This window comes from Miniopterus natalensis, chromosome 1, assembly GCF_054644295.1.
Source record: "Miniopterus natalensis isolate mMinNat1 chromosome 1, mMinNat1.hap1, whole genome shotgun sequence".
Taxonomy (NCBI): Eukaryota; Metazoa; Chordata; class Mammalia; order Chiroptera; family Miniopteridae; genus Miniopterus; species Miniopterus natalensis.
The window spans coordinates 116,455,049-116,481,743 of NC_142081.1; the positions used below are offsets into that span (position 1 = coordinate 116,455,049).

Sequence of the window (26,695 nt, forward strand, 5' to 3'; positions counted from 1 at the left end):
GCCACCGGGAAAGAGGGCGCCCGCCCCGGCTCCGCAGTCCCGCCAACCCCCACAGCCTCCTCCCTGCATCGGGGGCGACGGGGCTGACGATGCGGGGAAAGGCCAGGGCTCGGGGTGGGTGCTCCCTTCTCTCCCTGGCCCCTCGCTGCCCGCAGCTTCTGCGGGTGCGGGTGCGGGCTGGGGGCTGCGGGCTTCCTCCGCGGGTGGGGGGAATGGAGCCGCTTCCAGCCGTTGGAGTCAGTGAGGCCGTTTGCCGCTGCCAAGTGTCGTTTTAAAACCTCTCGCATCACGCTGTAACTTTTTTCCCCCTTTGGCACTTAGTTTTCCATCCTAGCGCTTCCCGACTGGAGACAGCAGTTCCTCCCGTGGGCATACTGCTTAACAGTTGCTCCAAAGGGCTTGTTTTGTGTTGGGCCGTTTGCTTCTGCACAGCACCCCCGTGTTTCACTTCGGTTTTAAACTTCTGTAGAAAGTTTGGGTTTAACTTGCATGAAAGCTGCTTTGGCTCCTAAAACGTTTACTAATACACGCACTTCCCATCCCAGCTCTGTAGCTGGTTTGGGAACTAGGTGACTTGTGTTTCTTTTTTCTCCCCCCTTTTATTCTTAATGCCAGTATCCCTTAATGCCACCGTCCCATTCCTGCCGCGAGTTCTTGAATGTCACGGAAATGCCAGCATTTAATAATGTATCTTGTGCTAAATTATTGATAATGAAGGTAGAATACTTCTACTTTTCCTAAGCCTATCTATAGAAGGTGTTTCAAGGAGAAAAATGCAAAAGCTGGCAAGAACTAATGATGTGACAGTTTTAAACATGTAAACATGACCATTTAAATATTGTAAAAATAAATTCTGTGTTATAAGTGCAACCGAGTGATTTGCTGTCATATTTAATAAAACATTAAGCTAAAAACCAAAACAAAACCCCCCAAAAAAACCAAACAAAAAACACACACAAATATCCAGAAGCAAAACTTGCTTTAAGAAATCATGTTTCTTAGGCAGGTGTCAAATACCAAGGGGCTCTACTCATTTCTGACATCATAGAGTAAAAGGGGAAGGGTGTCTCTCGGAATTCTTCCTTGTAGAATTTTTGCAACATTAATCAAAGAAACCATTCAAAAAGAACGTACCGAACCTCCCTCAGTGTCAGTGGTTGAGTCCAGGGCTGGGGAGGTCTGAGGGTGGGACTAGCGTTGAAGACTAAAAACAAGAAAGGGTTTGAAGGAAGTATACACTAAACCCAATATGATTTATGTTATAAAACTGCAATTATAGAATTGTAGTGTTGAGTAAAATTATACAAACCAAGGGCAATGCAAATTCTAAGGAAATACAAGCTCTTTGGGGGCTATGATGGTTCAGAAAAACATCTGGAAAGATGGCTGAAATTCACAGGTTGAGGAGAAGAGGAAAGGGTGCGTAGATCTGGGGCACGGTGAATAAAGGCACAGGGGCATTGATGTGGAATGCATGAGTACCTATAAAAGACCCCAACTGGAGGCAGCTGAGGTGCTGGGTTGGAGCAAAGACTGGAAAGGAAGGTTGGGGGAAATCATGGAGTCTCTTCAGGGAGACAGAGCCTCTTCCATTAAAGTGAAATTGAAGTATCTGAACATGTTAGCTCACCTTAATTCCATTTTCCCCTCACTGTTGCGTATGAAATAGAATTTCTCTCAAAACAAAATCACAGAGAAGTTTCTGTATGAGAGTTTTATCCAAGTTATTATTGGCTAAAATCATAACATAATTAAATGCCAGGAAACACCAATAATTTTCCACCTTTGAACTAAACATATCTAAGTAAATAAAATATCACTAAATAGGTATATCTTGTGTTGCTATAAAGAAAAGTTAATATGCTTCCAAAACGTAAGAGAGAAGACTCAAAACTCTAGCCCATGATCCTGTGCAAATTGCACTAGATGAAGTTGTTTGGCATGAATCCTAAGCAATACCTTGGCTTACACGTGGGTTTGACTTTTTTTTCCTTTGCTTTGAATGTTAATGCAAATTCCCTTAATGGACTTTGTATAATGTAGCCCCTGACTTTAACTGCAAGTAGAAATAGGCAAAGACAACCAATGGCAAGACAAAAATTACCTTTTCATTTAACTTCCTCGTATAGTATAAATTATTGCTCTCGGGGATCACAGGCAGCTTGACCCCAAGAGGCAGGTCCGGCAGCTCAGCTGCTCCAGTGCCTGGAAAGTGGGTTTTGTGCACAGCCTGCCATGAACAATTGGAGAGGTTTGTCTTTCCTTTTAGGCTTTATTTCATTTAGGCCAATATGCCCCTACTTTAACCAAAGGAAGTGAAGAGTCACAGAGTCAGGGTTGAAGGGACCCACCCTGCCAGACAGCCCTAAAGCCCTCCCAGCCCCTCACCAGCCAGCTGTGGCTACCAGCTGCACTGCAGGAGGGTGCCCCAAGCACGACAGTTACAAACCCAGGACCTGTCTGTGGCCTCTTCCTGCGCTGTCCCACGGAAAGACAAGGACACCCGGATTCCTGCCACTCACATCTCCACACTGCTGGCTGCTTTCCTGTCTTTGGCAAGGCTGCTGGTGGCCCTCTTGGTGGCAGAAATGCTGGCAGCCTTGGAGCTGGTGCTTAGGTAATGCTCCATTGTAGGCCTGGGCCCCTCCCCGCCTCACCCCTTGTCTGGACCTCACCTGGACTGCCCAGTAAGTACCCCCTTATCCCCAAGGCCCCACTGTCTCAAGAGCTCCAGGCCGGAATGTGGGGGCCCCAAAGGGCAGAGCCCTTAGAGGGCTGGCCCCTCTTGATTGAAGCTTGAGTGTCCAGACTTGGGGAAATCAGTCCCAGGGGCCTGGTCTAAGAGGCCCACAGTGGAAATGTAACTGCTCTGAAACCAACGCTGCATGAACAGTCAAACCAAACCCAAAGTCACAACATAGAAAGCTTTGCTGGCGCATAGCTGGCTAATTCCTTCTGGTCTCCTAGAAGCTATGGTCGCAGAGAAAATAAAAAGCCAAGAGTGGTTGTACTGCCCATTCTAGGGCCAGAGGCCTGGATTTCCACCTGTCCCCTCCTAGACACTAAGACCACACCCAGGCTCCCACAACCTCTTCCCACTCCCGATCTTAATAACATTACTTTTGGTCAGTCTATCACATCCAGTTAGTCCCTGAATGCTACCTTTAATCCTGAGCCTTTGCTGTCCACTATTGCCATGTAGCAGTTCAGGCTCTCTTGCTTTAAGTTCTCAATTTATAATCAAAAAGTTTAAAAATTAAAAGCTAAAATAATTTAACATTCAAGGGGCTCAACAAAACATATTCATGTTATCCAACAAGATCAGGCAACACTTAAGAGTTAGCCCATGCTAACAGTAACTGTTCAGATTAAAAGCCTACAATATCTCCCCCAAATCGCTAACATCTAGCACCTCAGTTTTCATCAGTTTCATTTTAGAAAATTATTATGCATAAAATAATATGGGCTTTTTTACTTTTAATCACATTTTCACAATTTTACGTAAAATATTAAGTGATCTTCTTTCTTCTCTGCCTAATCTTTCAAGAGCTCCTCACTACAGCTAATATAAAATCCAAATTCATTACCATGGCATTCAAAAGGGCGACAGGATCTGGTTCCTGCCTCTCTACAACCTAATCTCACGTCACACTCCCTCTAACTCAACGGGCTCTGGCCACACTGCTCAGTGTCCTGAACAAGCGTGTTCTTTCCCTCATCAAAGTCTTCGTATTTACTGTCCCCTCCACCTGAACACGGGCTCCACATGCACTCTCCCGTCACATGGCTCGCTTCTTCTCACCCTTCATGTTCCTCCCTGCTGTCATTTCCACAGAAGTCTGCTCTGACAGCCATCTCTGGAAAGGTCCTAGTCTTCTCTTCTGCCCTTTATGTGCTCTTCTCAGCAATTCACTTTGTTTCTTCCTTTTTTTTTTTTTTTTTTAAATATATATATCTTTATCAATTTCAGAGAGGGTGAGGGAGAGAGAGAGAAACATCAATGATGAGAGAATCATTGATCGGCTGCCTCCTGCACGCCCCCAACTGGAGATCCAGCCCTCAACCCAGGCATGTGCCCAGACTGAGAATCGAACTGCAGTCTCCTGGATCCTAGGGTGATGCTCAGTGCTGAGCCACGCCCAGCTGGACTCTTTCTTTTCAAGGCCCATCTTCCCCACTGGAAGGCTAAACTACAGGAGATAAAATGATCCAGGTTTGACATCAAAACTACAACTAAACAACAAAACAACCATCACTCAGAACCACCAGAAAGTGAGCTGAATGGAAGCCCCACAACTGTGCAATTGGAGAAGCCCCATGGAGACTGGTAAGAGGAGCAGAGGCACAGAGCAGGCTGCTCCCACACCCATGAGTGTCGGATAAAAATCGGGAGGGATACCTTGGCTGTGCAGGTCCCCCTGAGGAGCAAGGGGTCCCATCCTCGGCTCTCACTTCTCCTGCTGTCACAGGGTGTCCACAGCAGCTCCTCTGGCCTTTCAGACCTGGTGCGTGAACTGTGTGTAATAAACACCCCGAGGGCCCGGTCCTGGGAGGAACAGCGCTGACCCCGGGACATGAAGGGCAAGAGCCGGGACTGTTCCGAGCGCCCCGGGGGAGCTGCCTGAGCGCCCCCGGCAGGCGCGTGGGGGTGAAACTGCGGCGCCCGGTGTGGGGGTGCTCAGGCCACAGAGGAAGGAAGTCCCGCCACAGCTGGCGACAGGGTGGACCTGAGGACACTGTGCTGAGTGAGACACGCCAGTCACAGCAGGGAACCCACATGCCCCACTCATACGGCATCTAGAACAGTCACACTGGAGAGCACAGAGTGGGGGCTGCGGCCCCGGGGGGGGGGGGGGGTTGCTGTTCAAGATACAAAGTTCCAGCTGTGCAGGGAGGAAGTTCTAGAAGTCAGCTGCACAAGTTCTCCTCTACAGTTACACTGTACCTCAAAGTTTCATTAAAATCGTAGCACTCATGTTAAATATTCTTACTACAATTAAAAAAATTCACCCTCCCCAAATAAAAATAGTCGGTTACAACGGAGAACACGGTGCTCAGAGGGAGGAGAGACCCCTTTCAGCTGACAGTGAGGGAGCTCTCCTGGAAGGGACAGCGCAGGACAGACCTAGAGGGGAGGGACTGAGGTCTTCAGGTCCAAGGAGCAGCAGGAACAAAGGCATGAAAGCAAATAGCGTAATTTTGTTCAAGTATAGGTTCATGGTGACTGAAAAATTAGCTGGGATAAAATTATGCAAGGTCCTTAAATAAGAAAGGTAAAGAATCTATAGTTGAGAAAATAAAAATGAAAACTAACTTTTTAATAAGGTTAGAATAGCTAAAATCAAATGCAGTAATATACTAAGAAATGCTTGGCTATCTCACAGGCAAAGACATGCCATTTGAGCCATGACCTTTGTGAAATCAACTTCTGAAAGCGAGGAGCTTTTCAAACCTATTCACGGGTTGTTTGTTGGATTCGCAAGAAGTCAGGTTGCTAGAGTTGTCATCTAGCTAGGGCTGCCAGGTGTACAAGTCAAACACAAGACAGCCAGTTAAATTTAAATATCAGATAAAAATATGTTTTTAGTATTTAAGTATATTCCAAATACTGTATGAGATACACTTACACTAAAAAATACCCAGTATTTATCTGAAATGCAAATTTAACTGGCACTACCATATATTCTGTCTGGCAACTTAGTTCTAGCTCATTAAATATATTTTTACAAGTAATCAAATTTGAAGAAAATAAGCACTTTTGACCTTGTCTCACATAAATTCCAACAACCAAATACTTTTCTAGATTTTTGGTTTACAAGAGTTGACTATTTCAATCACCTAAAATGGGAAAAAAATAATCATATAAAAATAAACATACAAAAGAATACATGTATAACACATACAAATACATACTGTAGAAAAGAGACCATGGGAAAATTGATCTACAGAAAAACAAGATCAAAGAAAACCTCAGCTCGAAGCTCACACAGTAAGTGGTACAAGATGCAGACAGATGGCAGGTAGACAGAGGCCACACCACGAAAGGATCTGAGAGCCTGGGTAAGGAGTTTGGATTTTAAGTGTATGGACGAGCCAGCCATTCAATGACTTTAAGTAAGAGTATCCTGATCTGCCCTGGCTGGTGTGGCTCAGTTGGTGGGGCACCGTCCCATGCAGCAGGAGGTTGCCTGTTCGACCCCAGGTCAAGGGCACATGCCAGAGTGCGGGCTCAGCCCTGGGTCGTGGGCCTACAGGAGGCAGCAGATTCACGCTTTACTCTCCTATCACTGTTTCTCTCTCTCTCCCTCTCCCTTCTTCTTTCTTTCTCTAAAAAAATCAACAAACTATTCTTAAAAAAAAAAAAGAGTATCATGATATGATTTAGTTTTAAATATATGAGAGTAACCACTGTGAAGGACTGAGGGAGTGGACAAGAAGGAAATTAGGTGACTAGTTCCATTGCAGTTTTATTTCTAGTCTACTGCGGAAACAAAAGACAGTTCTAACAATTAAGGTAGAATAAATTACATGATTTCAGAAACTATATAATACATATCATCAACAATATGTAATTTCATTAAAAGTCATAGAAACAATCTAAATGTTCATAAGTAAACTCAAAGCAAATGACAAACTGCAAAAAAATGTGTCTATTATATGGCAGATAAGCATTGATATCCTTCATAAGGGTGGGAACAATGCCCCATGTGTCTTTCATTTGAAACTTGTTGGTGTTTTTTCCAAAAAAGCACATAGCATCCTTTTTGCCTCCCAGTGCCAGATTCATGATTAGTGCAAGAAAAGAACCTAACTATAAGCTTTCCTGGGTGCTTCCACTCTAATTAATCCTCTGTAACCTCAAGTCTACTGTTGGTTACACATTTAAAAATTTCTTCCATAACCTTTTATATCCCTTCTTAAAGCAGTGGACTCAAACCCTTTCACACCTTTATATCTCTTTTAAAAATCTTTTACACCTCAAAATGCCTTTTTCTTTTCTCACCACATTCTTTCTCCCTGCTTTAGAAGAACTGTGCATCTTTCAAACATTATTGTTACTCTTGAGCCCATTTAGTATCTCTTCTATCAATGAGGCAAATTACCTCTCAGGGCTACTGTAAAATTTAATAAGTAAACATCTTCCAAATCATCTTGCATTTATCACCTCATTCAAGACTGTGAAGTGCAGCCCGAGCCAGCCTGGCTCAGTGGCTGGCGTATCGGCCACGGACTGAAGGTCCTGGGCTCGATTCTGGCCAAGGGCACGCACCCTGGTTGCAGGCTCGACCCCCCGCTCTGGTTGGGATGCGTGCGGGAGGCAACAGTGGATGTGTCTCTCACATGGATATTTTTCTCTCTCTCCCTTCCACTCTCTCTGAAGAGCAATGGAAAAAATGTCCTCAGGTGAAGATAAAAAAAGAAGGGGGAAAAAGACTGTTAAGTGTAGCATATGAGGACGTGTATTATGATGACTCAATGTGCTGGTTACATGGAGTCAGACACTGTGGCTCAAATTCAGCTTTGCTATTCATTAAGCTGCATAAAATGCAAAGAGATGCTTAGCTACTCTGTGCCTCAGTTTGCTCTATTCTATAACATTCATAGCGTAGTTATAAGAATGAAGTAAATGGAAAATATACATAATCATTAAGTTACTACCAATAGTGCTAGGCATTGTTAAATAGATTTTGCCACTGCTGCATAGTGAGCAGTCTTGATCAATAGTTACTAATTGCTCTTTTCAAAAATAAAAAACTTGAGGACAAAGATTTTTTTTCCTACCACCAAAACATACACAGCCACTTGAGACAAACTTGCAGTGATGTTTCTTTCATATGTTCACTCAATAAACCTTATTTGAAAGCCTACTAGGTATCTGTACCTCTCCCTCACATATGTAACTACTTGCTGAACTCTACAGTCTACTTTTCTGTACTCTCTCTCTCTCTCACAGAGGTACTGGGACAGCAGGAGAATGTGTTAGGGCGGAATGAACATAGGCCTTGGGTGCGGTCAAAAGCAGCTCTGCCTCTGCTGTTCCATGAAGGGCAAGTTACTCCATTCTCTGAGCTTCCGATTTTATAACTATATATTGAGGTTAGGAAGAAACATCCAAAACATACTGCATAGCACAGAGTACATAAACACTAGCTGGTCTCTGTTTTCTTTCTTTGCCATGCACATTTTCATCTCATTACCTCTTACCAGTCTAGACTATGTACTTTCACCATGTCTTCCCATTGAACACATTCTGCAAACTGACAGATTAATGTTCTTATTTTATGTCTTATGTTAGTGCTCTTTTCAAACATCTTCAATGACCCCTTCCTAGTGCTTGCCAACTAAAGTTTAAAACTTCTTAGCATTTAAAATCCTGTGTTTTTACCCAACTCTACATTTATGATGTTTCCTCTTACCATTCTCCTTAACAGGTCCAATGCTCTTATCCATTGGTTCTCAAACCCGACTGTACGTTAGAATCATCCAGGTAGGAGTCAGTTTAAGATGATCATGCACAGGCCTCACCACCTCAAGACTCCTTCTTTCTCAATTCCTCTTTATTTCTCCCCTCCCTCCCTCCCTCCCTCCCTCCCTCCCTCCCTCCCTCCCTCCCTCCCTCCCTCCCTCCCATCCTTCCTGAATTTATTCATTCATTCATTCTCACCTGGGGCCCAAGCACTGACATTTTTAAGCTCCCCAAATGATCACGTAGTCGGATTAAGAACCACTGTTTCACCCTGGCTGGTGTGGCTCAGTGGTTAGAGCATCAGCCCACACACCAAAGGGTCTAGGGTTTGATTCCTGGCCGAGAGCACATACCTCGGTTGCAGGTTCTATCTCTGGCCCTGGTCAGGGCATGTGTGGGAGGTAAACAGTTGATGTCTCTCTCTCACATCGATGTTTCTCTCTCTCTCTCTCCCCCCTTCCCTTACACTCTAAAAATCAATGGAAAAAATATCCTCGGGTGATGATTAACAACAACAAAAGAACCACTGTTCCAATCAGACTGATCTGCCTCCCTATCCCGAAACATAACCTGTATTTTTCCCAAAATATGCTCTCACTCACATCTGGGCCCATTCAAATGTTCACTCCTACTTAAAGTCTCTCTTTTACCCCAATGAAAGCACAGCAGGGAGAGTTTCCTCCTTCCTCTGAGCTTCTGTAATACTTTATTTCAACACGCTTCATGTTACCTTGCACTGCGGGTATCTGTGTGCATGTTGTTTCCCCAAACTAGGTGTGTAGGCTTTTGAGGGAGAGCTGAGTTCTTAGATGGCAATTTAGAAATTTGATCTTAAGCTTTACAACATCCCTTTGAGATAGGTATTAATTGCATATTTTGTCAGTAAGGAAAGTAAAACCAAGAGAAGGGGCTTGCTTAAGGATTTTAATACTACTAATTATAATTCATCTTTGTATATTACACATATTACAACCTCCTCTCATATAGTCAGAGCAGAAAAACAGCCAATAAAAGCTGAATAAATGTATGAATTTTTAACTTTGGTGACGGAAAACAGATTCAACTTCAAGTGAACATTCCTAACGATTAAGGGAAAAAAGCAAAAAATATACCATGTTCATTTTCTTTTCCAAAATAATTATTTCAAAGTCACTGCTTAGTTTTGATAAAGTATTTTTAAAACAAATCCACAATGATATGACAGCTTTGAAAGCTAATATTTTAAGAAATAGAAAAAAAAATGAATTTGTACATATCAAGAACAAAAACTTGGATAACTGACAAGCATTCTGCACAGGGAGTACATGGCCAGAAAAAGGCCTCTGGGCGGCTGGGAGAGGGAACGCCTCGGGAGACAGAAAGAATATTCTGGCTCTGGAAACAGGGGAGGCCTGGGGGCATCTGCAGAGTGTGTGGAGAGAAGGGCCCTGACAGCCAGAACCAAGGGCCAGAGCAAGGCACGCAAGTGTGGTGGGAAGAGGGTTGAGCCACAGCGCACGGGGCAGCGAGGACAGAGGCCAAGGGGGACGAGACACCTCACCCACCTTCAGCAGGAACCAGGCCCTCCTTCCCCAATCACCTCAGGTGACACAAGGCAGGTCGGTGCCAAGAAGCCACCAAGGGAAGAAAGAGATGTGCAGACGCCACTGGGGGTGAGTGGGGGGGACCCTGCATATGACTCAAGAGGGATGGACACATACCTTTTAATGGGAAAATGAAGTGTTTTCACTTATCTATCAGAATGAGGAATCAAGAAGAGGGTGGGCTCAATTACCACAAACTGAGCAAGATAACTTGTGTACTTATTTGTCTGTGAATTTTACCAGAAATCAGCAAAATGAGGTTCTCACTCTAACCTCATCATGAAGTGAATAATTTCCATATATTATCTAATGTAGGGACAGAGGTAGTTCAGTAAAATGAAGAGCTGGATTATGCTGAGGGGCTTTTTAATTCTGAAATTTTTTACTTTTAAAAAATTTTATTTATTTGGGTGACACTGATTCATAAAATGGCATAGGTTGCAAGTATACAATTCTATAATACATCGTCTGTATTCTGCATTGTGTGTTCATCACCCCATAAATCTCCTTCCATCACCATATATTTGACCCCCTTTACCCTCTACTACCTCTCCCAGCCCCCTTTCCCTCTGGTAACCACCATACAGTTGTCTGTGTCTCTGAGTTTTTCTTTGCTTGTCTTGTTCATTTGTTGCTTTCAGTTTTATATCTTACATGAGTTCTTTGAGATATAAAACTGAAGTTATATGGTAAACACATGAAAGATAAAACACATTTTGTTCACATTTAAACAAACTGTGGCAAACTAGCCTTTAAACTAAAAGTCATTTCTGTCTACAATTCTGATTGAAAGTGTGTTTATATTGCCTGCTGTTTGCCTAAAGAGGAGAGTTCCATGGTGCTTGAGTCCTGGCTCCTGAGTTAGACTTCAAGGCTTCTTGACCACTTAGTTCTATGACAGTGGGCAAGTCACTAAACCTCAGTTTCTTTACTTGCAAAAATGGAGTAATAATAGTTCCTACCTCATAAAGAAGGTTGTGAGTAAAATTTTGGTATATTGTAAGAAAAGTACTAAAGGCTATTATTCTTATAAGTTGGTAAATTAAAAAATTATTACTTTTCCTGTAAACAGAAAAGATTGCTATTTCACTGCTAGGAAATAGAAAAACTACAATGTATAATTCTATACATCAAATATGTGTCTGTTAATAACTTGGGATGGTTTTCTTATCAAAGAATGAAGAAGGCTTATTAATACGATGATATCTGAAAGGATACTGCCTAAGTACATTTTTCTAGATGTAGATTTTCAAAGGTCAAAACTTGCATAGATTTACAGTTCTTAGTAAATTTCTTTTAAAAAGCAATGTAGTAAAATTGCATATTATTCCATCTTCCAGTTCAAATACTCAAACTTATTTTTTGCTTTCTATTGTAACTCTCAACCTCCTTTCATTCAGTCTCATAGAGGTAGAATAATTTTTAATTTTGTATCCTTCAAATAAATTTATACATAGTGGAATTGAGGCACATTTTTCTGTTCACATTCCCTCTAGTTTCCTCCAAATTTACCTAGTATTCGTTGTCTTGTCAATGTCTCTTAAATTCAATCAGGTTTTTGGGCCAAATTAGAAAGCTGCATAGTGCTCGTTTTTCAGAGCAGAACATGCTTTGTATTTGTGTTCACATCCAAGCTTTTAAAACACTGCTGAAGTCCTCTAACCAGAATGCTTTAGGCAATTGCATACATTAAGCATAGCCAGTCCCGGACTTACAGTAGCTGATGTATAAGCACTGATTGAAAACAAATGGCTGTGTGGGGAAATTACTCACAGCCCTCCACGTCTGCCAGTCCTGACTACTAGGTATGTATGCTCAGAAATTGAATCTGCTTGGTGTTGGGGACACCTGGCGCCTTATCTTCCTCAACTCAACCTGGAGTCTGGCAAATGCAGAAAGAACCTCCCCATTCCCACTATTGGGCCTCCCTGGGAAATGTCCACTGTGATCTTGGTCCCAAGAACCAGAACTTGTAATGTGGGACCTTGGGCATGGCAGCAAGGTTCTGGGGTCTGATCCACTGATACAGAGCTGCGAGGCCTGGAGGTAATGGAAACATGTGCGGGAACCTGGGAAAGACCCTGGTGCATGGGAGACAGTGCTCTTCAGCGTCAGCACACTGACTCCAGGTGGGAATGTGGGCCAGGGCATCACCAGGTCTTGTGTTTTATCAAGTGAAATCCAAAATCTACTAACTCGGGAAAAGGTTGTCAAGGACAAAGAAAACCTGTCTGGGGCTCCAGCATGCTGGCCCATTTGTGACTGTGATCTGGCGTTCATCTACATTACACGCTGAACAGAGCCTGGATTCATAGCATAGCTACTATGTGAAAATTCATTAGGAATTTCAAAAAGTCAACCATTACATGAACTTCCAGAAGACAGCCCTATGGTGATAATTGCAGATTTCTGTACAGTAATGGACACACTGCACTTCCACCACCTTCCTGGGTCTCTGAAATAATTCAGTATGATCCTGGAAACCAAGGTTCTTGGACTTGCCCAATAACACAGGAACATCAACAGGCAGAGCCAACTTTGTATCAGGTCTCAAACTCCAAACCTTTGATTTCCTACCACACCTGGCTGCTGGGAAAGCACCTTAGAATTCACTGTAAAGCAGATTTGGAAATCCTGACATTTGACTTCTGTGGAACACTTAAACAATGAATCCTAAGGAGATAAGTTTTATGCAGATTCATAGGTCTTTCAGTTAAGAATTACTAATCCAACTTCATGAAGAGTAAAATATACTGTCTAAAGCCATACTTTTAAACAAGTGACTCAAAGAGCCAATGTAATTATCTAAATAGCTATAATTTAGTAATAATGTGATTTAAAAACCCCAAGTTAACATTTCAGTGTGTCTCATAATCACCCATTGTTCTGAGAAGCAAATAATTTAAAAATAGATACAGTTAACATCCTCTTTTTCTTCTATTCTGCAAAATTAATCTTACCTCAAGTATGCATTCCTTGTTCTTAGCATTCATCTCACTTGTTTCCTTGCTTTCTTTTTTTCCTTTGTTATCCAGGTAAAAATTCTAAATAAAATATTAGAAGATCAGATCAGCTAGTCTTCATCACGCCAGCCACTGCAGGAACTCACGGTCCTGCTGGAGAGAGATGTACCTGTAGCAATTCAACTGGGAACCACAGCGAATGCTGTCAACCAAGTGCTTCCCAAGGGCCTCACAAGTGCTGACAGCCACATAACTGGGCAGAAGTAAACCTTCTCTTTCTCCCAAGTGCAACATCAATGAGGAGACAAACATAAGATCGAAAACACTGGCAAAGGATATGACATCATCTGATTGTAATTCCATGGTCTAGAACACGTGGAAATGCTGGATGCTGGGAGGCCCCAATGCACTGGGAAGAGCCTGGGGCTGGAGTGAAGGTGGAACGCATGTCCCCTGCCCGAGAAGGGGACTGCTCTGGCTGGTGGACACCATGTAGGATTCCAAGGCCTGTAGACTCGAGGTTCTGGATTATCAAGAGAGGCCTGAAGTCTGGAGTTTTACAAATGTTGGCAACTAATTTTAATTTTAAAAAAACTGGCGGGTCAATCACAACACAGAGGGGGCTGCTTGGCAACTCCCAAGGACAGACAGAAGTAGAAAGGGCATTCCATTTTTTTCAGTCCTCACCCGAGGATATTTTTTTTCCATTGCTTTTTCAGAGAGAATGGGGAAGAGAGAGAGGGAAACATCAGTGTGAAAGAAACATCGATTGGTTGTCTCCTGTACATGCTCTGACCGGGTGGGGCCGGGGATCGAGCCTGAAACCAAGGTACATGCCCTTGGCCCAAATGAAAGCCCGGACCCTGCAGTGCGCGGGCCAGTACTCTAACCACTGAGCCAAACTGGCTAGGGCAGAAAGGGCATTTCTTGAAGGAGAGCCAGCCTAACCAAGGCAGGGAAGATCACGGCACTCCTAAATGGGCGCATGTTCTCTAAGCAGAGTTTGTATAAATTTATGTATCATATCTTGTTGATTCTGAATATCAATGAGGTGGCTGAAACTAAATGTTAAATGCATAAATTCCCCCCAAAATTCATGAGCATCCAACGGCCAAGTTTTACATCACCAGTAAAGCTGAAGTATCAATATACAAAGGGATTGTATGAGTGACCACTGTCATAGCTGAGGAATTTTATGTGAAAATGTAGAGTTTTATAAAATAATGCATGAAAAAATGTATTAAAACTAAAACATATACCTCTGGAGCACACTGAATAAATTAAGGACCCTCCTGAATATAGACACAGAAGCTTACTTGTACCAGAGGAGTGTTTCTGCATGTGTGATCCCTGATCCCCCCCTGGGCCCCGGGCTCCCAACACACTGAACTGAAATCTGTGGAGCATGCGCCTGGAAATCTGCATTTCAACATTGTCCCTGGATGATTTTTATTCATACTGGAGTACGAGAACAGAATGTATACTGGACAGAGTAAGGAAGCAAACTGCAAGTAAAATGTGCAGGATGAGGGTATCTCCTAAAAATATCATGCAAAAGAAGGGTGACTTGCTAACTTAAACAGAGGGAAAAGGTCAAGTACAATTCCTTCTATAATTCTTATTGAATTATCTTTTGATATGTTTTCAAAACTTTTATTTACTTGCTATTTAGAAGGATAGCATATTGTGAATTAGTGTGATTTTTTAAAGAGGTCAGAAACTATTTTAATTTTACATGCTTGCTTGAAGACTATGCCTAGCCCTGACAGGTAACGTGTACTACCTGCCAGAACGCTACACTAAGGCCTTACAGGTATGCTTTTCACTGCATCCATTTAAGAACCACATAAGATCGGCGCCATTGCTATTTTAAAGACCAGGAAGCGGGAGGATTAAGGAGTCTGCTCAAGACCAGTCAGTGCCAGAGCTTTGGGTTTTTCATAATTTTTCTCCGCTCTAAAGCCCACAGGAGAGAACCCAGCACGACAGTGTGGGTGTACTTAATGCCACTGACTGCACACCTACAAGTGATTAAAATGGCAAATTCTGTGTTATGTACATTTTACCGCAATAAACAACTGAGATGACCTAGTCACAGGAATAAACGCAAAGAGGGCCACCAGCAAGCACATCTTGCCTGGGGGTCCTGGAAATGTGAATCATGTTCGAGTTGAAAGGCTGAAAAGAGAACTTGAGGAAGACTCCACAGCAGGTGTTTGCTTTTGATCACCATCTGGGAAGAGGAGAGTGTGTGTCACCCTCAGCAGGGACAGGTAAGGACCCTTCTCAACTGTGAAGGGCCCCACTGAATAGGATAGGGATCTGCAGCCACATCTTTCTCTGAGATCCCTCTCTCTTTTTTCAGCTTCTGAATAACACCCCCCCCCCCTCCCCAAGTGATGGTGCTACACTGTACTTTTGTTTTGATGAAAAATGCAAAAAAAAGAGTCAATCTGAGCTGGAGATTGGGAGGGGTGGTCCCTAGAAAGGACTGGTTGCCCTTGGGCCAGGGCTTCCACCTGGCACGAGGTCAGCCAACTCACTTGGAGCTGCTCTGTGGCAAACAGCTGGACTCAGAAGTTAACTCCTTATCTGTGGAAAAAGAAACTCTGGGCAATCCGATGCATAATAAGAGAATCATAAAATGAGAAATGAGACTTTCAATCACAGCCTGATCTCTTTTCTTATAGCTTCTGAAAATGCAAGATGTCGGACAGCTGGACAGGAAAGAAACAGCACAAATACATTACTTACTCAGATACCACCTTTTTGGAATAAAGAGTAAATCAAGCAAACAGTTATCAGTCCAAGAACAAATCTTCGTGAGCACCTTTTACATGTAAAATATCCCTGTTCTTAAGCAGCTTTCTATCAGGTTGAGAAGATAAGTATAAATAGATAGAAAGGTGGGCAGATGACTACATACAGGGGTTGGCAAAAGCAGGTTTACAGTGTGAGTACACAAAAGTTTATTCTTGTATTGTTTATTTACTAATTATTGTCTCTAATTATTATGATTAACCTGCTTTTACCCACCCCTGTATGTATTTATAGATGGGGGGAGCTATAGAAGATACTGTGTAAATTCAAAATGAACCAAATGCGATAGGTTTTCAGAGAGGAAGAAATCACTATGGTCAAGGAAGACTTTCCAGAGGAGGTAAAAATCTGACCTAGATCTTGAAAGATGTTCAATATTCACATAGGAATAAAGGAGAAAGGAGAGCATTTGAGGCAAGAAGAAAATCATGTTCAAAGGCCAGAGGCAGCTAAACATCGGGTCTCTGTGGACCACCAGTGAACAGCCGGTCTGGCTGGAGCTGGGGATTCATACAGCCCACGCGACGAATGCAGCCCACCGCTCCCCATTCTTCCCGCCTTTCCGCTGCCCCTGGTCAGGGGCCTGGGCAGGGCCTCCCTGGGATGGGCAGGGCGTCCTTCCTTGTCCCACTTAGGCCGGGTTTGGCCCCGTGATGCGCTTGGCCAACGGCATGCAGGTGGAAGGGTCGGTGCACCCACTGTGAGCAGAGGCCGGCGGCGTGTTTCCACTCACGCTCCTGCACGCGCCATTCACCATGAGACTGTGTCACAAGCACCTGCTGGGCCGAGGACCAGAGAGGCCTGTGGAACTACCTGAATCTGACTCACAATCTGGAGCCTAGGACAGCTGACCTGCAGACACAGGAGAGGGGAAATATCTGTTGCTGTAAGTCACTGGGATCCTGAGGCTGCTTTTATGCATCAAACACTGGCTAATACACACACCCACGCTGGCTGGTGAAAGGATCTCTGCGCTGAAGCCAAGGGCTGACTCTGCTTCAGAACAGTAGCCATCCTGGGGACCATAAATGTGGTTACTGTAGGACTTCTCTCCCAGCTGGGCCTGGCCCTGGGTGGTACGGATGAACCTGGGTGGGAGAGGGAGGTGGGAAAGGAACGGAGGAAAGACGGCCCTGAGGTGTCTCTCCCAGTGGCTGGAGCCCTTCTGCACCTGAGGGGAGGAATGGAGTTGTGTTCTCTCTCCGCTCCTTCCTCGAGCAGCCAACAATAAACCACAACCACCACCAAAGTTCAGTTAAGAAACAGAACAGATGAAGGAATGGAAATTGCCTAAAATATCAGTGGGGCATTATGGATGATTTAAATTTCCTCTCTCGTTTTTCAACTTTTTAAACACATTGATATTATATTTGAAGTCAGGAAAATAAAAGATGTTACTAAAAGAAATAAAAAGCAATACAGTAAGCAAGCAACCTGAAGTTGATTAATTTTACCAATATTTTTCCTAATAAACCAGATTCTTCTGGCGTCTAGCAATGAACGGCTAGTGTGAACACTGGAGTGCTGCTCCCTCTCCAGACACAGTCCTCAGTCCTTAGGACTGTTTGGGGTTTCAGGCAACGACACTGGTCTTTGCACAGCAGGGCTACATGCCAGCACAGCCAGGAAAATGAAACCCTTTAGGTTACAGCTGACTGCCAGGTGAACACCTGGCCCTGTGTTAGGAGGAGCAGACCAGCTGCAAAGAATCAGCTGTCAAGGAGAACTTTCCAGACTGAGAAACGAAGCTGCTTCTTGAATAAAGTTGCTTTTATTAGGGTAGTAAGGTTCTACTGCCCCAACACAGTTTACCCAAAAGAGGCAGTGCCACCCGGGTAAGAGGGGCCCCTGTCTGATGCCATGCTTTTAGAAGGTCCCTGTTTGGACCCTCAGCCAGCCACTCCCCTGCTTACTGTGCAACCAAAACTGCTCTAAAATGCAAAACGTATTTTTAAAAAACCATTAAATGGATGCTGGTGGGAATCAAACTGCCATGGAACTGTAGTTAGTTTTCATTGGCTAGCTTTGTAAAATGTCAAAATGTATAATAGGCTGCACACTGCATTTTTTGCACTTATTTAAACTTGTGTTGAAAATTGTATATGTCAACATACGAATGCGAGCGGCAGTACAGAGTTCTTTGAACTTCTCCTAGGGGACATCAAGCACAGGAGTTTGATGTCCATTCACAGAGGAGCCACCATTTGAGGTCTCTATGTGGGAAGTGAGCAGAATCAGGGTCTGCCCAGAGGGAGAGGAAGGACTGAGCTTGTGGAGGGGCCGAGTGATAGAGGGAGAAGAAGCCCGGGGGAGGGCCGGGGTCAAGATGCTGCTGGCTGTGGTCCCCACAATGTTCCACTTCCAGCTCCAGCCCCTGAAAGTCCCGGTCATGCTTCCTATCTTTCACTCGTCTGTATCTTTTCAATAACCACTTTGAAAAAAATTCTAATTGGGGCCGTTTCTATCACGACCACGCGATCCCCAGTGGCAGTTTGTGGCAGCGTCTGTGCACTCAGACTTCAGCCATGGCTCTGAAGGACCACTAATCGTCCTAGATCCTCACCACAACTCGGCAGTCAGGCTCATAGCAGTTCCTGCCTCTTGGGGATGAAGCTAAAACAATGAGTGTCCCAAAGAGCTGATAAGTCTCTTTTTTAATGGAACAGGGCCCAACAGCAACCAGTATGGGAATTCATTGCTGTGTTTCCTCACTTAGGGTGTGCACGGGAGGCAACCGATCTGTTCCCTTCTTCCTCCCTCAGCCCCTTCCTCTGTCTCTCAAGTCAATAAAAACATATCCTTGGGTGAGGATTTAAAAATATAGGCTTAGAGTTTTGGTTTTGAAAGTTGAAATTATATGCGTACTGTTGGATCAATATGAACTTTTCTGGGAACCCTAGTTTTCATTAGGTTCCTAAAAGAGCCCTTAATTTCCCCCAAAGTTAAGACTTAAGCTCAAACTTAAACTTACAATTCACCAAAAGAACACTGACAAACACACATGAGCAAGCAGAAAACAGAATTAAATATTTTATGAGCCCCAAACCTTTTGATTTTTGCAAGTTAATATTCTGAGAACAGGATTATTAAGGCTCTCCTACCTATGTTTATACTGATGAGGAAATGAGCTATCCTGTTATGTTCTAATTACTTGAAAATAGATATACCTTTTCACACCAGTGGTCCTTAATTTTTTCTTTAGCCACAAACCCCTTAAGGAATATGTTGAAAGAGATGAAACCCATACAACTTCACAGATGCATTAAACTTTGCACATACTTTCAGGAATCATGGCCTCCTTGACATCTTCATGAACCCTATATTAAGAGCCTCTGCTTGGTAGAATGGCTATTACAAAAAAGACTAGAGATAACAAGTGTTGGCGAAGATGTAGAGAAAAAGGGGACCCTTGCGCACTGTTGGTGGGAGTGTAAATTAGTGCAGCCACTATGGAAAACAGTATTGAAGTTCCTCAAAAAAGTAAAAATAGATCTATCATATAACGCAGCAATTTCGCTTCTGGGTAGTTATCCAAAGGAAATAAAGTCATTGTTTTGAAAAGATCTGCACTTGCATGTTCATTGCAGCATTATTAACAATAGCCAAGACTCGGAAACAGCCTAAGTGTTCATTGATGGAAAAACAGATTAAAAAAACATGTATATATTTATAAAAAAAGTATATACATATATACACACACACATATAAAATACAGTATTATTCAGCCACAAGAAAGAAGAAAATCCTGCCATTTATGACAATACGGGTGAACCTTGAAGGCATTATGTTAAGTGAGAGAAGTCAGACAGAGAAAGACAAATACTGAATGATCTCACTTATATGTGGAATCTAAAAACGCTGAACTCACAGAAACAGAGAGTAGAGTGGTGGTTGCTAGGGCATGGGGGATGAAGGAAATAGGGAGATGTTGGTGAAATGCTACAAACTTCCAGTTATAAGGTAAATTAGTTTGGGGGATCTAATGTACAGCATGGTGACTATAGTAAAAAATACTGTATTATGTACTTGAAAGTTGTTAAGGCAGTAGTTCTAAATGTTCTTACTACATATACACAAAAAAGGTAACTATGTGGAGGGATGGAGGGATTAACTAACCTTACTGTGGAAACCATTTCACAGCCTGTGTATCAAATCATCACGTGCACACTTGTAACTTACAGACTATTATGTCAGTTACAGCTCAATATAGATGGAAAAAAGAGCCTCTGCTCTATGTGGATCATCAATTTTTAAATAATTTTTCTACAATAAGTACACAATATAGCAATGAATATGAGTTAATATTTGATTTCCATTTAATATTTGTTCATTCAAAAGGCACTGCAGAAGCTTTCAGGGTTACTAGAGTCATATTTATGAACACCAACCATCATCACACTGTTCAACAAATGTGGAAGCCACAAGAAATGGAGTGATATTCTTGCTCTAAATATTTTAATGTGATTTACTCTGAGAAAAAAATCTTAAAAGTTCGTTTTTCACTTTTATGAGAGACACGTTATTAGTTAATGTCCCAAATAGTGACCACATCAAGTTTCTAGCTGTTTTCCCAGTATTCACAAATGCACTAATATCAAACACTCATGGCCTGCCTGCCCCACAACACCCTTCCCTAACTACATTACAAGTGACTCTTAGATATATCTTTGCCCCAATTCAGCAAAATTCCACTTAGTTCAATTCAGAAATATGTAAGGAAAGCTTTCTATTCTTCATGTGCTGGGCTAGCACCAGGGACACAGAAATGTAGAAATCAGTTCCACAGTTCATACCAAGTTAACAAAAAATTACCCCCAAAGGTAACTATTGTCAACAAGTGCTGCATATAAATATAGATTTTTGCCAAACTATAATAATGCCTGGTTATGGTCTTAACATGTTCTTTATACACACTACGCATCTTATTTTTAGAGGACTCTGCCTTTGCATTGAACATAGTCAGTATTCTTGTTTCTTAGTATCTCAGAACTTTCAGGTACAAAATTATGAATGTAACTCTCACTTTGAAGAAAATCAAAATGATGGGTAGCAGAGCTCCTGCCATCTCTGGCCCCACGCACTTACCCGAGAGAGAGGTGCGGGAGGTGGCGGGGGCAGAGGAAGTCTAACGTGGGATCTGCTGCTGGAGGTGGTAAATCATCCTCATAATGGCTCATAATCTGAACGGCTCATGGGCCAGAGATTGTCTCTGCACTAAACAAGAAGAGAGTTTTGTTAATAAAATAATGTGACATCTCAGGGAGAGAAAAAAATGTCAAATAGAGCAAATGTATCATATGTTAAGCATTTATAGAAATTAAAATATATTGTATTTGGAAGCATCCATTCATATATTATCAATCATTATTTAACAAACAGTTCAACATTATCTTTGAAGAAACATTTACTTATTAATATCTGTATACTTACTGTACCTTATTACTCTAAAGGCTTAGATAAAAAAAATTCCCCTTACTTCTTACAAAAAATAAGATAGTTTTGAGACTTTACTCAAATGCAGGATCGTGTTCCCTTTCATTGCTGACAAAAATATCTTCTTGCCCCTTCAACTCAATCCAGACACACAAAATGCAACCTGAAATCCAGAATTATAAAAAATGTACCTACCATGATGTCAAGGTTCCTTAAATTTTGTTTTCAAATTACAGTCCCACACATAGTTCAGTCATTATTGTTACTTCAAGTTACTTACTTAAGGAAAGAAATTATTATGCTCACCATTTAAATCCTTAAAACCGGCACTGTAGTTAAATTCAGCCCGGGAGGTTCAGGGTCCGAGGGAGGAAGCCTGTCGGCTCCTCAACTCTGTGGAAACAGGTCCCCGCCCCAGAAGGTTGATCGCGATGCTAACATTCCTGCAGCGCATTTAGTCATTAGGTCAAAGTGACTTATTAACACATTTTCTCTCTAAGTCTGTTCTGTAAACATGGAATCCCGAGGCCCGGCCGGCCGCCCGCCCACTGGAGCCCCCTCACCCACCCGGTCCCCACAAGTCCCCCCGCGGGAAAGGCGGGCGCACGGGGGAGGCGCCGGGCAGCGGGGCGCAGGCAGACAGGCCCCGAGGGCCCCGGGGAAGGAGCCGCCGGGACCCCGACGGCGGGGCGGCGACCCGGGACCCGGCGCCCAGCGGCCGCTGGCCAGCGCCCGGCAGGCGGGGGAGAAGCGCCGGGAAGGCCCCGGGCGCCGCCCCCCGGAGAGGAGGGAGCAGCGGAGGGAGCGCCCCCTAGAGGCGGCGAGAGCGCCCCACGCCGGGGGACAGCGCCCCGCCCGGCGCTCCCTGCAGCGGCTGGGGACCCGAGGGGGGCTCGGGGGCAGGCGGGCGGCGCCCCAAAGGAGAGCCAAGCCCCCCGACCGGAGGCGGGCACGGTCCCCGGGGCGGAGGCGAGAGCGCTCCCTGGAGAGAAGGAGCCGAGAGGACAGAGTCGCCCGGGACAGGAGGAGCCGAGGAGGCCCGAGGCCGGGGCAGGAGCAGCAGCCCCCGGAGCAGCAGGGGGCACAGAGAATGTAGCCCCGACCTCAGCCTCTGAGCGCCAGGCCCGCCGCCCTTGACCCTGTCACAGGTCCTGGAGGAAGGTCACAGACCTGCAAGGGCTAGTTTCCTACCTAATGGAGCGGCTGACACCTGATGATCCTGTGAAGAGCAAGAAAGATTTTATGCATTTGCATCTTATAAGAAAAAATATGTATATAGACACTAGAGATTATATAATTTTCTAACCTAGTCTTTCTATAAAAGTGCAGGGGAGACTGTTTAGTGGTAGTGGTTGTGGGAGGGATGCACTTGGGGAAAATCCCTCTATTGGCTAAATGTCTGACCACGATGACCATGGGAATTGCCCTAACAGAATGAATGAGTGACCGATGTCTTCAGTCAACCGAATTCAGGCACAATTAGGCAAAAGCTTTATTTTTTTTCTCCACCACTGTCACAGTTACATCAGCAATATATAATATCATCAATCTCCAGTTGTTTTATTTTCATTTTATTTTTAAAAAATATATCTTTATTGATTTCAGAGAGAGGAAAGGAGGGAGAGAGAGTTAAGTTCAGACGTGTTAGAATTGATCTTCAAAATTCTAGCGGGACAGTTGCCACCTGTCTACCAAGGAGAAAGCAGTCCTCTGTTGCTCCTGAGCATGGCTGTGGGGGGAGAGAGTCGGGTGGGGGAGAGGGAGAGAGGGGGAGAAGGAAAGACGGGGGGGTTGGGGGGGGAAGCTCTCTCCGTTCTCTCCGCCTGGTGACAGCAATAACTAGTAACTCTCAGGTGCTCTCACTCTGAGCCGGGCCCTGTCCTTGTGCTTCACATGTCCCGCTGATTAAATCCATCCTCACCGCCTCCTTAGGTAGGATGCTTCTATTTCCATTTTACAGAAGAGGAAACTAAGGCACCCAGATTAAGCAACTTGCCTGAAGTTACACAATTTAAGTCAGTCAACAAATATTTATTGATCCCAGGTACTGTGCTAGGCCTCCACAAACCTCTGGGAGCTTTTTCTCTGAGGGTTTTCCACAACTGTGTTTCTCTTCATAAATGTGCTCAGGATGAACTGACTTTACCTACATACCACACCCCTTTCCATTTTAAAGCTGCTTAAATAAAAATGTTTGCATCCTTGCACTGAGACTGTTATTTTACCCTGCCTCGTATCGTGTATTTCTTAGTGCAGGTGCAGTGTTTTGAGTCTATCGCTAGATTAACTGAGCTCCAATATAACTAGATGAGAAAAAAGGTTGAAAAATTTGAGGCTCTGTCAGTATCACTGTGCTTTGGGATTTTTATTATGTAAAAACTTTTTCGCGGCGCCGGGAGGACCACGCCCGAGCGGTCTGGAAGGCAGCCCTGCGGCCGGCCCCGCGCTGAGGCGGCCCAGCGAGAGGCGGCGGCGACAGCGGGGACAGCGGGGACAGCGGGGACAGCGGGGGACAGCGGGGACAGCGGGGACAGCGGGGACAGCGGGGACAGCGGCAGCAGCGCCCCCGGGGCAGCGCGCCCAGCCCGAGGCCCGGCGCGGGGGCGGGAGCGGGAGCGGCGGAGGCGGGAGCGGGAGCGGGAGCGGCGGAGGCGGGGTGCTCCAGCTGCTCGCCTGCCTGGGGAGCCGCCCGCAGTGGCCGAGGCGGCGGCGCGGGGGGGGGGGGGGGGGGGGGGGGGGGGCGGCGGGAGACTAGCCCCGGGGCTGCGGCGGCGGGACCGCGCCCTATCCCCGAGCTTGCTCGGAGGAGCGCCCGCCACCGCCGGACAGAGGTTATAACCGTGGTTGCTGATGAACCTGGATTGGAAAGTTTTTCATGATCTTTGTATATTTATATATATATATATATATATATATATATTTTTTTTTTTTTTTTTTTTTTTAAATTTTGCACTTGACTTAAAGTGCCGTGAGAAAATGTGCACATTGCAAGGTGGCCCTAGCCACCTCCTTGAGTTGGGTGCTCTTGGATATGTTCCTGCTGCTGTACTTCAGTGAATGCAACAAATGTGATGAGAAGGAGAGAGGCCTTCCTGCTGGGGATGTCCCAGAGCCAGGACAAAAGCCTCAGGAAGATCCTGGAGAAATGGGGAAACCAGTCTTCATTCCTAAAGAGGATCAAGAAAAGCTGAAAGCGATGTTTAAAATCAGCCAGTTCAATTCAGTGGCAAGTGAGATGATTGCACTCAGCAGATCTTTACCAGATGTTGGGCTAGGAGGGTGTAAAACAAAGGTGTGTCCAGATGATCTTCCTACAAGTGTGGTGATTGTTTTCCACAGCGAGGCTCGGAGCACACTTCTGCGAACTGTCCATAGTGTCATTAATCGCTCACCAAAACACATGCTACAAGAAATTGTTCTAGTGGATGATGCCAGTGAAAGAGACTTTTTGAAAAGACCTCTAGAGAGTCATGTGAAAAAATTAAAAGTACCAGATCAGGTAATTCGAATGGAACACCGTTCTGGGTTGATCAGAGCCAGATTAGAAGGGGCTGCTGTGTCTAAAGGCCAAGTGATCCCTTTCTTAGATGCTCACTGTGAGTGCGCAGTGGGAGGGCTGGAGCCTCTCAGCAAGGATCAGACAGACAGGAAAAAGGTGTGTCCCATCACTGATGTGATCAGTGATGATACTTTTGAGTACATGGCAGGTCCTGATATGACCTATGGCGGATTCAACTGGAAGCTCAATTTTCGCTGGTATCCTGTTCCCCAAAGAGAAATGGACAGAAGGCAAGGTGATCGGACTCTCCTGTCAGGACCCCTACAATGGCAGGAGGCCTTTTTTCAATAGACAGAGATTACTTTCAGGAAATTGGAACATGATGCTGGAATGGATATTTGGGGAGGAGAAAACCTAGAAATTTCCTTTAGGATTTGGCAATGTGGAGGAACTTTGGAGATCATTACTTACTCACATGTTGGACATGTGTTTCGGAAAGCTACACCTTACACGTTTCCAGGAGGCACAGGACAGATTATTAATAAAAATAACAGACGACTCATAGAAGTGTGGATGTATGAATTCAAGAATTTATTCTATATAATTTCTCCAGGTGTTAGGAAGGTAGATTACAGAGATATAGCATCAAGACTTGGTCTAAGACACAAACTCCAATGCAAACCTTTCTCTTGGTACCTAGAGAATATTTATCCTGATTCACAGATTCCACATCACTATTTCTCTTTGGGAGAGATACGAAATATGGAAACAAATCAGTGCCTGGATAACATGGCTAGAAAGGAGAATGACAAAGTTGGCATTTTTAACTGTCATGGTGTGGGAGGTAATCAGATTTTCTCTTATACGGCCAACAAAGAAATCAGAACGGATGACCTCTGCTTGGATGTCTCCAAACTCAATGGCCCAGTCACAATGCTCAAATGCCACCACCTAAAAGGCAACCAACTTTGGGAGTATGATCCCATGAAATTAACCCTGCAACATGTGAACAGTCATCAGTGCCTGGATAAAGCTACAGAAGAGGATAGCCAGGGGCCCAGCACCGGAGACTGCAATGGAAGCCGGTCACAGCAACGGCTTCTCCGAAACGTCACCCTTCCAGAAATATTCTGAGACCAAGTTTACACAAAAAGAAAAAAATAAGGATTGACCAGGCTACCTCAGTGTACATTTCTGCCACATTCTTAAGTAGCAAAAAAGGAACAATGCTTCCTCCTGCAGGATGTGAGGTTTATCAGCCATTAGAACTTAGACTTGCTTCTCACGAGCTGTGAACCAGCCTCCTGTCCAAGGACCAGCACCTACAATGGAGCGAGACTGTGCACCCTGATATTTACAAGACTGAAGAGTCTTTAGTCAAGAATCATTGTAAAGACTATTCAGAAAATGAACCAATCAACAAAATGTGCTTTCTGGAAGGCTGAACTTCTAGGGTTTGCTAGCACATCAGTAATTTCTGCTGAACGTGCTGTCATGATGGAGATTTCCAAGATTTTTTTCTGACTAGAACTGGTGGCCAGTATATTAAATATTGATATAAAGATATATGAAAAGAACTGGAACCAGATTCAGAATCATGGAAACATTTTTACAATTTAAAAAACCCCACTATATTAAACAGGGTTTAAAGGAAATTAAAACAGAACTATGAGAAGTACAATTTGTTATAGTATAGTATCAAATTTCTGTACAGATTTTATACCCCAGTGGGGAAAAAGAACTGATTCCAATGACATTCATTTTGTTTTCATCTGTGATAGTCATGGATGCTTTTTTATTTCTCCTTGGGGTGCTGAAACTGGGCTGGGGGAAAGGCTCTTTGAAAGTAGTTTTAATTGCTTTCTACAATTTTTAAAATTTGGTTTGTGGGCTGTTGGAATTGTAATTAATTGCCTTCCAAAAATGGAGA

The 26,695-nt window shown here is 44.0% G+C and overlaps 1 protein-coding gene and 1 pseudogene across 3 annotated transcripts in view; one reads left to right on the forward strand and one right to left on the reverse strand.

Moving 5' to 3' along the window:
• Nucleotides 1-21,758, reverse strand: part of LOC107545716 (fibrous sheath-interacting protein 2-like) — a 98,163-nt gene extending 76,405 nt beyond the window's left edge. For all 3 annotated transcript variants that reach the window (XM_087825192.1, XM_087825187.1, XM_087825198.1), the window contains exons 1-3: nt 21,573-21,758; nt 20,919-21,047; nt 13,011-13,094 (exon numbers count right to left, since the gene is read on the reverse strand). In XM_087825192.1, coding sequence (XP_087681318.1) covers nt 13,011-13,043 — 33 coding nt within the window. In that variant the 5' untranslated portion in view covers nt 13,044-13,094; nt 20,919-21,047; nt 21,573-21,758. The remainder of the gene's footprint in view (nt 1-13,010; nt 13,095-20,918; nt 21,048-21,572) is intronic.
• A 22-nt stretch (nt 21,759-21,780) lies between these two features.
• Nucleotides 21,781-25,899, forward strand: LOC148094358 (polypeptide N-acetylgalactosaminyltransferase 1 pseudogene; annotated as a pseudogene).
• The last annotated feature ends 796 nt before the right edge of the window (nt 25,900-26,695 follow it).